Source organism: Rhyacophila brunnea, unplaced genomic scaffold, assembly GCF_057557595.1.
Source record: "Rhyacophila brunnea isolate RB1 unplaced genomic scaffold, BYU_Rbru_1.0 scaffold_10, whole genome shotgun sequence".
NCBI lineage: Eukaryota > Metazoa > Arthropoda > Insecta > Trichoptera > Rhyacophilidae > Rhyacophila > Rhyacophila brunnea.
The window spans coordinates 26,316,240-26,331,907 of record NW_028232752.1 but is presented as its reverse complement, the minus strand read 5'-3'; the positions used below and the strand labels follow the sequence as shown (position 1 = coordinate 26,331,907).

Below are 15,668 nucleotides of genomic sequence, written 5' to 3'. Positions count from 1 at the left end.
TTCATAGCAGCGACAAAGAGAGGAGGTAAGCTGTGGAGATACAACATAAATAATAGTGCACACTAAATTTTGTGAGATATAAAGAATACAAATTGCATATCATCGGTAATTTTCTACAAAAACGTATCTCAAAAGACACAACTTTTCAGGAGAGGCAAATAACAACTTTATTCTCTCAGTTTTTAAATCAGAAATAAATTTTCTTCTATGAAATATCCATTTAGAATAGTTACACATATTTTCATGAAAAAAATGTTATGTTTCTTCAATCTATCGCACTATACTTTCGACCGATCAGTCATATTGTCGGAGATACGAGAATGCGTAGCAACTTTACTGTGAGTCATTCCACAATATTACTGCAGTAAACACGTATCTTGACTTACGTGAAAGTGCTTCAGTATAATCTTCTGTCGGAGTTCAGTATTCTGTATAGTTACAAAGTAAGTAGTGACTAAGTAGAAACTAAGTACTTACAAACCAAGTAATAAACTAGTAACTCAAGATACGAGTTTATAATATTTATAAAAGTCTTCTATTGTGATAAGAGTTTTTTGTCATTGCTTAAATCTATTATGTTATAAAGTATGTTTTGAGATGCGTGTTAGTGGAATATGTGCGTATTTAGATTCTGAATTCATTGCATCAAGCAACTCAAAACTGACCAGTTAGTTTTTAAAATTCAATTAAACCCTGCCTGGCCATACCATAATATGATACTGATATTCATATCATATGAATATCATTTAGATATTTCATAGATAGAAGAATATTTTTTATCTGTTATCTATTATGGTTTGGTTTAAGGAACCAACCTTTTACGGAGGGTTTTTAAACATGAGATTGTGTCATTTCTCCCACACGATCGCCACATCTCATGCAAACTCACTAAGTGTGTCTAAACCTGTCTTGACTTGCCTTGACTAAAGGGTGTGCGTCCAGCCTAAATACGAATTGCATTAAAATACTTCAAAAATATATGTGCAATTTACTATGGCTGGTCCTAATAATCTACCTGTCGGGTAATTGAGAGAAAACAATACATTTCACTGTGTCACACATACTCATTTTTTCATATTACCTAAACTACATACCTAATATATAATAGGTGTTAATATATAATAGGGTATAAATAATAGATATATATAATGTGCCTATTCATACACATACTGTAACAATTTAACCTTGAACATGCACAGATGCGATTTCTACTAATGGGCACAAATTACATAGGCCGAATTTGATTATAATTACGGTTTCTATTTCTTACATCACTTACAACAAGTATACTGCAACGCTTTCTCTCTCATCACGGCTCCGACTATGACTTGTTTTCCATCAACACTATCGAACTTTACGCTAATGTCGTAGTTTTGTAGGCTTTTTATATTTAAACAGTTTATAATATACAAGCATTACTCTTTTGCCTGTATGAATTTCACGCTTCTGACATTAAGCTAGAGACTTCCACATTGGAGATCCATAGTGACTTACCTCTTACTTGTGATGACACTTTTATGATAGAGTAAAAAATAAATTAACATTTCTTTTATTTTTTCAGTTGCAGCCGTTTCAGAAAATGCAAAACGCTAATGAAGAATTGATTCTTTGCAACGCCAGAAGTCTTCAGCCAACTCCAAATGGACTCAGAATTCGTTACGTCTCATCATCACCCCATTGCCAAGACAATAATTCATATACTTCAGAACAATCCAAACTATAATACAGTTTTTATAATTGTTAATATTGTGTACATAATTATACAGTTTTATTACAGTCAAAGATCTTTTTCATAATAATAATAATGAAAAGATTATGCAACTAAAATAATAATATTATACATCACTGCATAACGTTCAGGAATTTAAATTCCACAGTGATTTTTTATTTTAGGATTTTAGTGTTTTATTAAAACTGATGTGATTAAACTCTGTGAATATGATTATTTTTATACTATGTCCGATGATTAATTAAATCTATTTAATAATTTAGTATGTTTTACATAAATAATCTGGTATGTACATCATGTAGACTATCTTTTTTTTGGTTTACCAACTGAGATTCTGATATCTCTATTAAAAAATATGATTTAGGTCAACCGACGGGATCGATCACGGAAGGATATAACATAAAAGAATATGTGATGGTACCGATAATAGGCTGACACGAAAAGCATAATAAAGTCAAATTATATATAAAGAATATATTGGAGAGATTAAATTATTGGAAGGAAAAAATATACAATTAGTAGGTTATTCTGAGAGAATGAAAAATACTGAATAATCAAAAAAACGTTTGTTTTCTTTCGTCCGACAAGCACTCTTCGCCACTGAATAATAATATATGCCTTATTATGGATGACTCAACTCGTCGAAGAATTTACAATAAATATGAAATGCCTTAATTTTGTAGATATTAATATTTCATCATATTATGTACATACATAGCAATAATTTTATTCATAGATTAAAAAAATATACAAGCAGGTAGCAATTACAAACATACACATATTATTGACATGAATTTCCCTGTACGAAACATACTTTGGTAATCGCGGTTTTACAGAAAATAAGAAAAATATATAAAGAAAAATAAGGTTTTCAATAAAATTTATGCCCTCCGCAGGTAAAATAGTGCACTGAACGTTCGCCCCTGAATCATTAGGTCACAGGTTTGTGTTCTGGAGTTTTGAATAATTAGGCGCCATAGACTAGACGGAACGACGACAGGTGAATGAAATGCGTGAAGAAATACATGCATTTTACAATTTGAACCAGTAAGTAAATAAACAAGTCTAATATAAAGTATTTACTTATGATAAAACGAGGTTTATGATTATTGCAGTATGTTATATTGATGCTCTGCTTTCCAGTTTACAATATTAAATCATGTTGATATTACGCAATAATCGTTAGATATTCATAAATATATTGCATATTGTTTCTATTGTCACAATATATTGCACAAAACTATAGGGACCAAAATGATCACTAAGATTTCGCAACAAGATTGGTAATATTGTTGTTAATATTAATCACTATCAAGTAGGTACCTACTTAATATAATGTTTCTTTGCGGTCCAATATTTCATAATATCATTGGCATACATATTATTTTTAAAACATTTTTTTTAATTTATTAATATCTTTTTATTATCCGGTATTTAATCAGAACAAAATGTAGCAGAAAATTCTTTACTGTTTTCAATAGAACGCATAACAATACAAATGTCTTCAATCAACGTGGTCAACTGAAGCATGATAATATTGTAAAATACTTTTCCATTGTTGTTTGTTTCATTAGAATATATCGAATTATCACATTGCATATTATAGTGATTATACATTGTGTTTGAAAATGCATCAAATTTATCAAAAAACTCAGAAATCAAAGCAAATATAACAATTTGCCTATCGCTAGGAAGCAAAAGATTATATTTTGGCTTCATCAATCGAGAACAACATTCTTTGAAATCATTATACAGAGCAGTTCTATTAACAGTTTGACTTTTAACGATTGCAGCTCTTAAATTCATCATAGAAAAATCCCATTTTTCATCTGAATTAGGTAAAATTTCATTATACACATCGTTCAAACGTTTAACGACTGTCTGGTTATAATAATAAGAACAATTTGAATTTTTCATAAAGAAAATAGTCTCTTCATTACATAAATATTGTTTATAGCTTATCTTAATGGGTTTATTATAAAAATTTCTATCAATAATAGTATTTAGATAATCATTAACAGCGCAAACAGCCATTTTATGTAATATATTTTCCTGTAGTTTCTTGATTTCTTTTTGATGGTTTGACTCAACAATTGCTAAGCCGTGCAAAATAAAGATAATCTTATCATCCTTTAATAATAATTCGGGTTCGGTAATCAACTCCCAAGATTCATAAGACATAATATCACTTACATCAGGCCTATATGAAAAATTTACAGTCATTTTTTCTTGGGGACCTAAAGATCCTTCATTTTTATCAAAAATAAATACAGATGGCGCAGATTGTTGTTTTAAATATTGTGAAATATTACATTTCACTCGCTTCCAGCCATATTTTATTGCGATTGATCCCAAATTATGAATTGTTATCGATTTGGTGCACTGATTGCGAGGCTTTGATATAAAATTTATCCTCCAAGATGTTCTCGCATCATGCCACTCTTGTTGTAACAAATTATTCAGCATAACAGAATCAGCTTCTGTCATTTCTCGTATTATCACTGTATTATCAATTCGTACAGCAATTGTATTTTTTACAATTTTTTCCTCTACTTTTATTTCTTCCAAAGTATCTTCTAATACGGTGTCACCAACTGATTTCTCTTGTGGTCTAAATATAAATTTACCAATGACTATCAATTCGTCCATTTCTGGTCTATAAAAAATAGAGAGAAAACAGTGAGTACCAAAGTATTTCGACATAATAGAAGGAGTCTGACACTATTATGATGTTTGAACGTATTTACCGAATGAATGAAGCACCGTTGAGTAGTTGATAAACTGTACCTACCTAATATATTAATATCGCTAAGTTGGTATTTCTGATTTCCTTACTCGAGCAATGGCTGCAACTTTTTGATATTAATTGTTTTTACAGGATTTACTTACCTGCTTGCAGGCATAATGAGTTTACAGGATTTTTCAACTAATAAATAATGTCAAAGTGTTCATTACTGACTACTTATCTACTCATTGTGATGGATTGTTCTTCAAATTAGTAAATAAATGTCATTGTGGAAGACGTGTGACATTCTCTTCAAATATACCTGCAATACAAAGTCACCTGTAGCTAACATAATCAAAACACCCAAGATCTTATTTTTGCTTCACATTCATATTATGTTCAGACTCCATCTATAATAAATAGAAGAAGGTTTTTTTCAATGTCTTTTCTCTGTTCCCAGTTCATAATATCTATGAAACTTTTTTCAACAGCACGACAAATACTTATGCCCTGGAATATATGTTAATTAAAAACATCAATATTACATAGACAGAATCGTTAAAAAATCACCTTAATAAATTTCCACTGAAACATGCTGAAATGCTTTCAACCGTTAACTAGTCATGAACTGCTGTGCTACAACAGACATCATTGATAAATGCTATAGTATAGAGTTATATTGGCGTTGCTACATCTAACAATGTATGTGCATCAAAATGTAAGTTTAAAAAATATTGTATCTGTCTCTTCCATTCCACTTCAAAGATTATGTAGGTACGTTTATTGCAGAGTGGAGAGTGACGAAAGTATCTGCTATGTATCTATTTAATTAAAAATAATATGTCAGTAAAGATTATATATCACCATCAACGGCAATTGTACCCTGTGTGAACAATTAAAATACTTATGGATAAATTGACCCTGCTGATAAAAAGGTTATGTATCCTGGTCTTATACCCCGTTTACACGTGCATGGATGTACTGTGCACAGTAAGAAAATGTATGGGGAAACACGTATTATCCTGCAGTTGGTAAATCGAACAACTTTGAAAGGTTCCAAATTGTGATGATTTATTGCGTGCCAGTAAGATTATTTTCGATCTGCACCTGCGCAGTAGAGCGATAGGGGCGAACTTGCCGGTAAAAAAACGAACTACTCATTTTGTCAGATAGTAGTATAAAATGACAACATTGCGCCTCGCTTACTCTTGAAGAATGAGATTGGAGAGACAGTCAGCACTTTTACGTGTTACCAGTTATTGTCATGATAGTTTAAAATAAGCACAATTGCGGACAGTAATTCCATGCATGTGTACATGCGCTTTTATAGTGCATTTACACGTGCATGGATTTACTTACACCAATAGTGTGTATTTTAAACTATCACGATAATAAATGTCTACACGTAAATGTGCCAATCTCATTCTTTTATACTATACTATGTCTATACTAAAAACCAAATTACAGAATGTGTTTCAATGGTTCCCTTACTTATGAGGCAAAATGTCATTAATCTTCCCTTGTAAATCATTTTCCCTTTTCAATCTATATCGTGAAGTTTCAAATGCGCAAGAAGTCATGAGCTTATCTTCACATAGACCCTTTTCTCTCTTTATGAATTTCGGTACACCGATACTCACTAAATCAGGTTTTATTCCTTTTTCATGGGGCGGTATCTGGGCAAATAACGGTTGACAAAATGCATATTTTCCTGGGAGTTCAGTTGGAAGTTTCCAAAAAATGTTATCTCCTCGGGAGTCCTCGTGCAATGTTAAATTGTTGGCAAAATTGATTATTTGCCGTTGTTCATTTTTGTATCGGTGGCACTCTTCCGAATTCATAATCGATTTACACGGTTCTCTTCCTGTTATTGTAGAAATCTTGACCTGTTCTGATATATGTATCGAAATCCATTTTTTCCAGTTTTCCAATCGTTTGTCTTCTTTTACGCATGTTAGATTTCTTCGTTGATGCTTTGTTTCTGATATAGGAAACGCAATCTTTTTATTTCTCTTAATAAAGTTTCCTGAATTACTTTTATAATGCTTTTCCATGTTTGACATTTCCATAAAAACATAACTAAAACAATAGCAGAGAAATTTTCAAAAATGGAATAGGTTCATAAGTACTAGTTGTAATAGATTCCCAGTAGGTACCTACCTAAAGCCGCGTTGACACAGTCCAAGTACGATCCAAGTACACTTGGACCGAGTGCCATCCAAGCGCACTCGTATGAGACATCTTCATACTAATTATTCCTATCCAAGCAAACTTGGATGAGTAGGACGCGGTCCGAGTAGCTTGGATAGGAATAATCAGTATGAAGCTGTCGCTTGGATGCCACACGGTCCAAGTGTACTTGGACCGCACTTGGACTGTGTCAATGCGGCTTTAGGTAACAATTTTAGTTCCTCCAAAGTATATACAATAAAAAATAATATACTCTTGCCTTGGTGGTGATATTTACTTATATAAATAACTCTTTATATAATAGTTGACTCTAATATAAGACATCACAATTGTTTTAAATTTTTTTTTAAATCTAGGTAGGTACGTAATTAATGTAAACCTATTCAATAATTGTCCTGAAAAACCTTTTTAGTAGGTATGTAATTATTCTTTTTAATAGATATGATGACGTTAGTATATAGTATATTAGTCTATGGATGACGTCTTGTCAATGATTAATGTTTTTGACAGTTGAAAGGTGGGTTCATTAGAATGCTAAATTCCATGTGAAAAACATAATTCTTATTAGTACTTCTTTTACAATGGCTTCTGATCCTGTAATAAAAAATGGAAATAATCATAATCATTGCAATATACATAATCACAACACTATTATAAAGAGTCCAATAGATATAAATATTGGGAGATGTACCCAAATTCATTGTGATTCTCTCATTTGGCACAACTACGATCTGCTACCGAGGAAAATGGTAATCACAAACACGGGGCAAACAGGTATTTGATAAAAAATCTTACTTGAATACAATGTTATGATAATTCACGTGTGTATTGATTCCATCTATTTGAGACTACCTACTTGTCCTACTTATTCATATTGCAGCAATTGTAAGAGCAGCATGGGTAGCAGATAGGCCATATATTGAAGGCGGAACACTATTAGACGAGTATAACTTTTATCAATTGCATTTTCATTGGGGACAATGCTCTATGGATGGAAGTGAACATTCAGCAGACGGCGCCAAGTATTGAAAACAGTATTTTAATCTAAAATAATATAATGTAGGTAGGTAGGTACCTATTTATTATAATGCTATATGACCGGGGGGAAATTTTGATGGCACACGAACAAATTGTAGAGCCGAAGAGATAAAAAAAACTCTCACATTCTAGACTTCTAGACAAAATAAAAAAATGGAGGAAGAGGCAAAAGGCCACAAATGCTGCAAAATGCGTAATCACATTTTATCTTGAGTTTTTTTGACAAATATGCCACCCTTGCTATATAATAATTATAATGTTAGATAATATATTTCTGCAGGTACCCAATGGAAATGCACATGTCTCATTTTAAAAGGACTTATATATTTCCCGACATTGCAAGGCAACACGATGACGGCATAGCAATCGTGACATATTTATTAAAAGTACGTACTTAATAAGTTTTAAAATTGATTGAATAATTGTTTAAATACAGCAGAACTTTGATTTTACATGCCCAGAATTTACATTTTCCCGATTTTTGTGTGTTTTGTCTGCATTCCCATTTAATTTTAGTACATTTATTACCCAGTTTTACATGTTTAATTCTCCGTAATTTATGTGTAATATACACATTCAAAATACACTTAAAAATCAAATTACAACACAATATGTATCTAGATAATTTATTGTACGACAATCATTAAAATTTTAAGTTGGAAACAAATAGGCATTTCTTCATATTATATCTTTTTATAAATTCACCTGTCGTATTGAAGACCAAGTTTACAGCGCGGTTGATTAAGGTGCATGCATATGCACATTCCTTTTTTTATAGGCACGACTGCAGTGTACAAGGCCAAGTTTATGCTGGGCAATCTTTTACTTTAGCCAGGGTAGGCACACAATATTTTTGCCATTCTTCGTTTTAGCACAATATTTTTATGTTTTGTTTTTTGTTGAACACGACAAAAGAAGATGCTATCTGGTTCATTGAGGGCCTAAAAAGCTATATTAGGTACTAACATTAAAGACATACAAGACGAAACCTTCAAATCAATTTAAAACACGGCTAGAGTTTTATATAAACCAGCCAAAACAATCCTAAAAACGATTCCACTACCTCACGTTTACATTTTTCTGCTATTTATGTTTTTTTTGCCAGTACCTTCAAAACCGTAAAATCAAAGTATCACTATATATTATATACCTAGTAGGAGATATAAATACAACACAATTTTATATATTCTTTGATTTAAAATACAAAAGTCGATAGCCAACATTAGCTCAATTTAGAAAGCGCTTCAGAGAGTATTATTAGAGCCATTTTAGTGCTAAAACCGCGACTGGCGCGTTTGGAGTCGTTGGCCATTAGATATAACTAACGTGTTATTTAAATGTGGTAATTAAAAGGTTAGCAGTGATTGTGTTAAGTATGGTACCTTTATCATAGTGGTATATGTGCGTGGGCACGAAACCCGAGAGATGCAGGTTCAATTCCTGCGGGGTGGGGTGTCTTATTTTTTTCAAAAAGATTTTTCCTATTGGTTATAATAAACTTCTGTTTAATTAATTTAGTTTGGACTAACGATTTTTCTCATATACTTGGTTAATTTCGCATATTCAACTCATTTTTTAGTTTTTTAAGAATTATAGCCTTTTCCCTTCACAGACAGAAGTATGATATTGTGATTATTTATTAAATATTATAAAATACCCTCTAAAATATAATATATTGTTTTATCTAAATTTTAACCAAAAAAGATGAAGGTAAATATCACCATTGACGCAAGACATTAATATTTTTTTTAAACCAAAAAAATCTAATCCTCTATTATTATCAAATCTGTTTCTTTCGTTTCAGTTACAGCATTGGACAAATCCACAATTCGAAAACCTAATAGGATCCTTAAAATGTATTAAAAATGCAAAAACTACATTCAGAATTATTCCTTTTCCGCTCTCAGACCTAATGAAATATTTCTCAGATGACTTTTTTGTTTATAAAGGATCAATAAGTACATTAATGTTACCTCGCAAAATAATATGGATTATTTCACGTAAAACTTTGGGAATTTCTGACCCACAGGTAAAATAATATAATAATATTACAAACTATCATAAATTTCAGTTCGATTATAGTGTTTTAGTGACTAAATATAATAAATAGAGGTAATTTATTTCCTTGCCAATCATTAATTTGAGGTGAAAGATCTTGGTATATTGTTTGACTCAACATTATACATTCACTCACACATCACGTCTTCTACAATGGCCAACTGCTGCTACCCGGAACAGTTTTGTAAAATTGCACTAATGTCAATCACAGTAGTTCTTAAGCCATAAAATGCGACATCGTTCAATACTACATTTACCAATGGTTTTTGGTTTATTAACGAATTGAAGAATGCTGTACTTTTGCCCTGTCATGATGTGCCCCCGAGGTACTGTAGTTTTATGGTTTTGATACTGTGTAGAACTTCTCAGCTCCTTCCCATTCATTTGAAGATGTCAACATTCTATCAGTTCAAGAAATTTTGAAGATATGTCTACACACATCTCTAAACCTCAACTCTTCGTAACGTCTTCTGGCTTAACGCAACAAATATAACATCATTTCATAATTTATAATTTTATTCAAAATGGAATATTTTTAAAATGCTTGTCCAAATTTTTTATATTAATATAATATAGTGTATATAATTTTAGTAAATTTTTTGAAGTTCTTTGATCAACAATATAATTTGATTTTTATAAGCAACCATCTACTATCAGAGAGCATACAAAAATATGATATTATAGAATTCAAATAAGGCCGCGATCCACCTGTTGGCCATACCGTTTTACAAAATGATCAATATAATTTTGATAATGCTTTATTATGTCTAATCAATGATTTTATTATTGCAGATTAAAAAATTTCGAATGTTACTTAATTCTAACAAAAGTCAAATAAATCAAGAGAAAAAAGAAGCCGCATGTATTCCATCAGAAAGCCTCTATCATATAAATCCATCATCAGTTCAATTTACAACAATGTACCCATTATTTTAAAATTATTTTGCTAATTTGAAGTTATGATCTATTGTATGGTTTAAATTTTCACAACCAATCTATACAACTTAATAAATTAAACTGAACTAATTATTACCATAATTTATTCCATGAATACAGACACATCTATGGTCGAAATACTGAAGCTTTTTTTCTGATCTAAATCCTTTATTTTTCAAAATAATGAAAACCACTATCGCTCTGGTGATAAATATACTAATGTAACAAACTCTATCTCACTTCCCGCCATACATGAATGCTGACAGCTCGATAGCTCTTGCATAAAATCAAAATTTTGTTGGGATTAAAGGTAGGTACAAGTAGCATGTAAAATATTATTATAATAACTAAGCATTAAGTAGGTCAAAATAGGGGTGTCATGGTATTTTCAGAGCATAATCCTGGACATTCCTTCACACGTTGGCTGCGCAAAAATATCACATGCTTTACAGAGAACCTGAAAAATACCTACCTTTCGAAACCACAACTGTTATTATATTTTATCTCAGTTCTATCGCTTGCAATGTCATTTACACAAAATACATATGTGTGCCACATGTATTTGCATTGTTTACCAACCAGATATCGAAACACGTGCAGTATTTATTGATGTCGCGCCGTGTGAAATGCGCAATTTATTCAACTTCAAAATGTTGTTGATAATATTTCTTATTGTTGAAAAAGTTCTCGAAAAAGACACTATGATATAAAAATAGTTGAAACGTAATTTTTACACTATCACAATACACTACAATATATGATATTACTTTGAAAGAACATTGGAATGTTAGATTCACATTTGTTTATGTACATTTTAAAAAAATCAGTGAAGATACATAAACAGGGTTCTAAACACAACCCAAGTTTATTCGGGCAATCAGGACAATGGAACAACGAAGATTTTCATTGTTTGGTAGTATTCCAGCAATGTTTACAACTCCGCCTCTTGTGTTTCCTGCACTATCCTTTTCACAGAAACTTGGTAAGTGAATTTTTGTTTTAGGTTGTTTCGGTAAGGTAAGCGGTGGTGGGCCAAGTAGTTTTCTAATTACAGATAGTCTGAAATCGTACAAAGACATTTTTGGATTTTTACTTAAAGAAACTTTTACTTAAAGTACTTAAAGAAAAATATAAGTAAATACAAAAATAAGACAACCTATAAAGATTATAAAAATCGGTATATTCTCAATTTTAAATATCAAAACATTAATGATTATATCGGGAAAAAAAAAATTAGAAATCTATGGGTACATGCTTTCCCCTCCACCACCCACCACGTCTCAACACCCTTTCAGGCATATTATACCGTGGCGTAACGAACAAGAAGCTTTCAAAATTGTGCTGGGAGCATTCCCTTTCAACCGATGAGTGGGAACACTACCAGAGGACCTTCTTAATATATCAATCCATCTCTCTTGATTCACAGCATCTCTAGGGAATCTAAAAAATAAGAACAACTTATAACAACATGCCTATGGTGATACAAATCCGATAAATAAGTGAGAAACAATATTTAAAAACTACCGCTATATTTTATACACCAGCAGCCGATGCTCGATCTTTCACAGTCGACTCGTTTTTTTAACTAAATTGTGAAAGTTCAAAAGTAAGGCCCGTTTCAGACGGGACACCGGTGTCGTGCTCGATATAATATAGGAGGCCTTTGTATTCGAATAAACGGGCCTTTGTATTATGTTTATGAACGCCCCAGAGCTAATGAGTCAACGCACAATTTTGCGTTATAAACTAGAACATAAAACTGGCTGCGGTAATAAAAACAAGTGTATCGGTGGCTTGAGAATGTAGCGGCCGACGGAAAAGAGTACCGGACACGCGTTGACTCATTAGCTCTGGGGCGTTCATAAAGACAATACAAAAGCCCCTTTATTCGAATACAAAGGCCTCCTTATTATATACGAGCGTGAAACCGGTGTCCCGTCTGAAACGGGCCTAATTCACGCAGACTTCATAATTATCACTTTACTTACAAATTTTTTGGAACGACGAAATATTGGTAGATTTTATAAAATTTCAGTATATTGTCAAAAAATATCAGTAGATCTACTGAAATTTCAGTAGACATGGCAACACTGCTCGTGAGTCGTGACAGCAAAGCGCCGTGCATACCGTATGTGAGAAAAAGAGCCGTTTCGGATTTTGACCGTTCGATTTTCTGCCGTGACGGCTAAAACCGTATAGTGTGAAAGGAGGGTAAGACTTGAGAGTTGCATCGAGCCATGAATTTTGATTTCCCTGCGGCCATTTTGTCTCGGATTTTTGTGTCGGTGATTTTTAACAGGTACCTAGCATATAAGCCACTGGGTAACACGACATGATAACTGTAAAATTTAAAACAAAAAAAAAACATTAAATTAATTCTAAATCAGCTCCCTGCAACCTATGCCACGGTTATACGTGTGCTCGCAGCCTTAGGATTTACAAAAATACTCACCCATGCTTAAATATATTTTGCAGCCTGACATTAACGACAGTTACAATAGTAATTATCGATAAAGAATATTTTGAACATTGAGTGTGTGTTGATTGTTATTACATAATCGAATTTAGCTGGAACATCAATTTCAATTTGAAGTTGGAATTTTTCGGAGGTCTATTTACCTGGATCACCCAATGTTAAAACTCCAAATTTTTTGGGTGCGTTTGTTTGTGCATCGTTAGTGCACGTTTGTGCACAATTTTTTTTTGTTTGTGCACCAAAAATAACCGAAAAATTCCAATTTCAAATTGGGTGTTCCAGCTAAACGTTGGGTCACCCAATGTTGAAATTTCAACTTTTTTTGAGTGCATTCGTTTGTGCATCGTTAGTGCACGTTTGTGCATGCGTTTATTTCGTTTGTGCACGCACATTAAGGGGGTTATTCGCATTTTAATTTGGGTGACCCAGCTAAATGCTGGATACTTGTGTCACTAAGCTTAGATTTTTTTCAAAATTTAAATTGTTAACACTAGTGCGTTGGTAGTGAACGTTAGTGCACGATTCTTTTTTGCCTTTTCACCTGTATTCAGCACGCTATTTAATTTTTAAGTTTGTATGCAAAACCTGACTGCGTGGGTTTAAAAATATTTTTTTTAGTGAAATCTCTTGTCGCATAGCTAATGCGCAATTCTGCATACTTTTTTTATTTTCTTCTCATATAGTGCGTGAGTTATTTGATATGAAATATTTGTTGAACGTTAAGTAGAACCACCCAATAAACTTTTTTAACTTTTTATTAGGTCATCAATTTGTCTATTATTGGCTTACGTTTGTGCACGTGCTTTTTTTGATTTCGAGATTATATCTTGAGAGATATTATTTTTTTAAATTTAGTGACTTGATACTTGACCCATTAAATTTACTTTAAAATTGTTTTGTTAGGTGCATACGATTACATATATTTTTTTAAACTTTTAACATGATTTTTCAATTTTTTATCAAGGCCTACCGCGCATGAACGATTTACTATCGTACGGTCAACAATCGAGGAGTTGTAACCATCGTATTGCAATGCAACCCCGCGCATGTATGATCGAGCGAACGGCCGAATTGAAAATCTGTGTTCAGACACAAAATTTTACACCGATTCGAACCGGCCGGTGGCCCATTGGCAATGCTTTCAAATGAGAGCGCGCGCATCAGTGTTGCCATATTTTGAAAGTGGAATTATAGTACAAAGCCTCCAAAATTATAGTATTTGGGGATAAAATATAGTACGCGTTGTCATCTGTTGAAAATGAAAATTTTCCTAATTTTTTACAGTCGACTCGTTTTTATTAGGTGAAATATTTCGTCGCGGGCAGCAGGTTCCCAATTTTTCATGGTCGGCTTGTTTTTTTTAGGAAAAATATTTCGTCGCGGGCCGCAGGTTCCCAATTTTTCATAGTCGGCTTGTTTTTTTTAAGAAAAATATTTCGTCGCGGGCCGCAGGTTCCCAATTTTTCATAGTCGGCTTGTTTTTTTTAAGAAAAATATTTCGTCGCGGGCCGCAGGTTCCCAATTTTTCATAGTCGGCTTGTTTTTTTTAAGAAAAATATTTCGACGCGGGCCGCAGGTTCCCTATTTTTCATGGTCGGCTTGTTTTTTTTAGGAAAAATATTTCGACGCGGGCCGCAAATTTCCAAATTTCCGAAGACCACTCGATTGCGAAATGGCAAGTGCAAAATTATAGTACTTTTATGTAAAATTATAGTACGATTTTCAAAATTATAGTATTTTGGGCGTACTATACCTATTTTATATCGTACATAGTACGCGGACCAAAATTATAGTACAAATACTATAATTATAGTACGGTTGGCAACACTGGCGCGCATGGACTATTGTTTCGTCGGCCGAGTGCACTCACACAAGCGCACCAAGTGACGCGTATGGTATGAAGCGCACACATACTATTACATCGAACCGCTATGAAACCACATGGCACATGACGGCTTCATCGACGCGCATCGGCATCATTTCATTATTCATTATCGTCGTTCCGTGCACGTGTTTACTGGCTGTCCCATTTTTCTGTTTCTTTCATTATAGTTATTATATACCTACCTAGACCCTACTATTATTTTGGTTGCCCTAGCAGAGTTCAACAAGATTATTACGTCCCAAAATGGAAGACATTGATTCGGAGAAATTAATCATATTGGTAGAAGTGCGACCCGCGCTTTATGACAAAAAAAATAAATCATACAGTGACCGTCACGTTAAACAAAAATTATGGATGGAGATAAGTGAAATTTTGATCACGGGATGGGCGGAACTGACACAATGTGAAAAAACACAGATGGGTATGTACGCTTTTTATCTTTATTTATTTAAGTATATTAAATACATGTTAATGCAGGATCACTTAAAAAGGCACACTGATTGGTCTAACTCGTTTATTATTTATATTTTAAGTTAACTTTGTAAGCACTGATACCTATTGCTAAAGTCTATAATAGAAATACATATAAAGGTGTAGCTAGGTATACTCCTCAAGGCATTCAGAAGATTGA

The 15,668-nt window shown here is 32.7% G+C and overlaps 2 protein-coding genes and 1 long non-coding RNA gene across 7 annotated transcripts in view; 2 read left to right on the top strand and 1 right to left on the bottom strand.

Moving 5' to 3' along the window:
• Positions 1-2,565, top strand: part of LOC147079033 (carbonic anhydrase-like) — a 31,475-nt gene extending 28,910 nt beyond the window's left edge. For 4 of the 5 annotated variants that reach the window (XM_085952666.1, XM_085952682.1, XM_085952699.1 and 1 more), the window contains one exon: positions 1,562-2,559. In XM_085952666.1, coding sequence (XP_085808792.1) covers positions 1,562-1,723 — 162 coding nt within the window. In that variant the 3' untranslated portion in view covers positions 1,724-2,559. Of the gene's footprint in view, positions 1-1,561 lie in introns of all 5 variants that reach the window. The other variant, XM_085952674.1, reaches the window with a different exon arrangement.
• Positions 2,095-6,687, bottom strand: LOC147079032 (uncharacterized). Its single transcript, XM_085955745.1, has 4 exons — positions 6,049-6,687; positions 3,923-4,230; positions 3,515-3,658; positions 2,095-2,160 (listed from the first exon to the last, which is right to left on the bottom strand). The coding sequence occupies exons 1-4, from the start codon at positions 6,521-6,523 to the stop codon at positions 2,095-2,097; spliced, it is 993 nt and encodes a 330-aa protein (XP_085811871.1). The 5' UTR covers positions 6,524-6,687.
• Positions 6,688-7,096: 409 nt separating this feature from the next.
• LOC147079031 (uncharacterized) lies at positions 7,097-10,811 on the top strand. The gene is made up of 5 exons (XR_015070865.1): positions 7,097-7,418; positions 7,525-7,666; positions 7,963-8,068; positions 9,487-9,711; positions 10,533-10,811. It is a non-coding gene; the product is annotated as an uncharacterized LOC147079031 (long non-coding RNA).
• Positions 10,812-15,668: the final 4,857 nt, after the last annotated feature.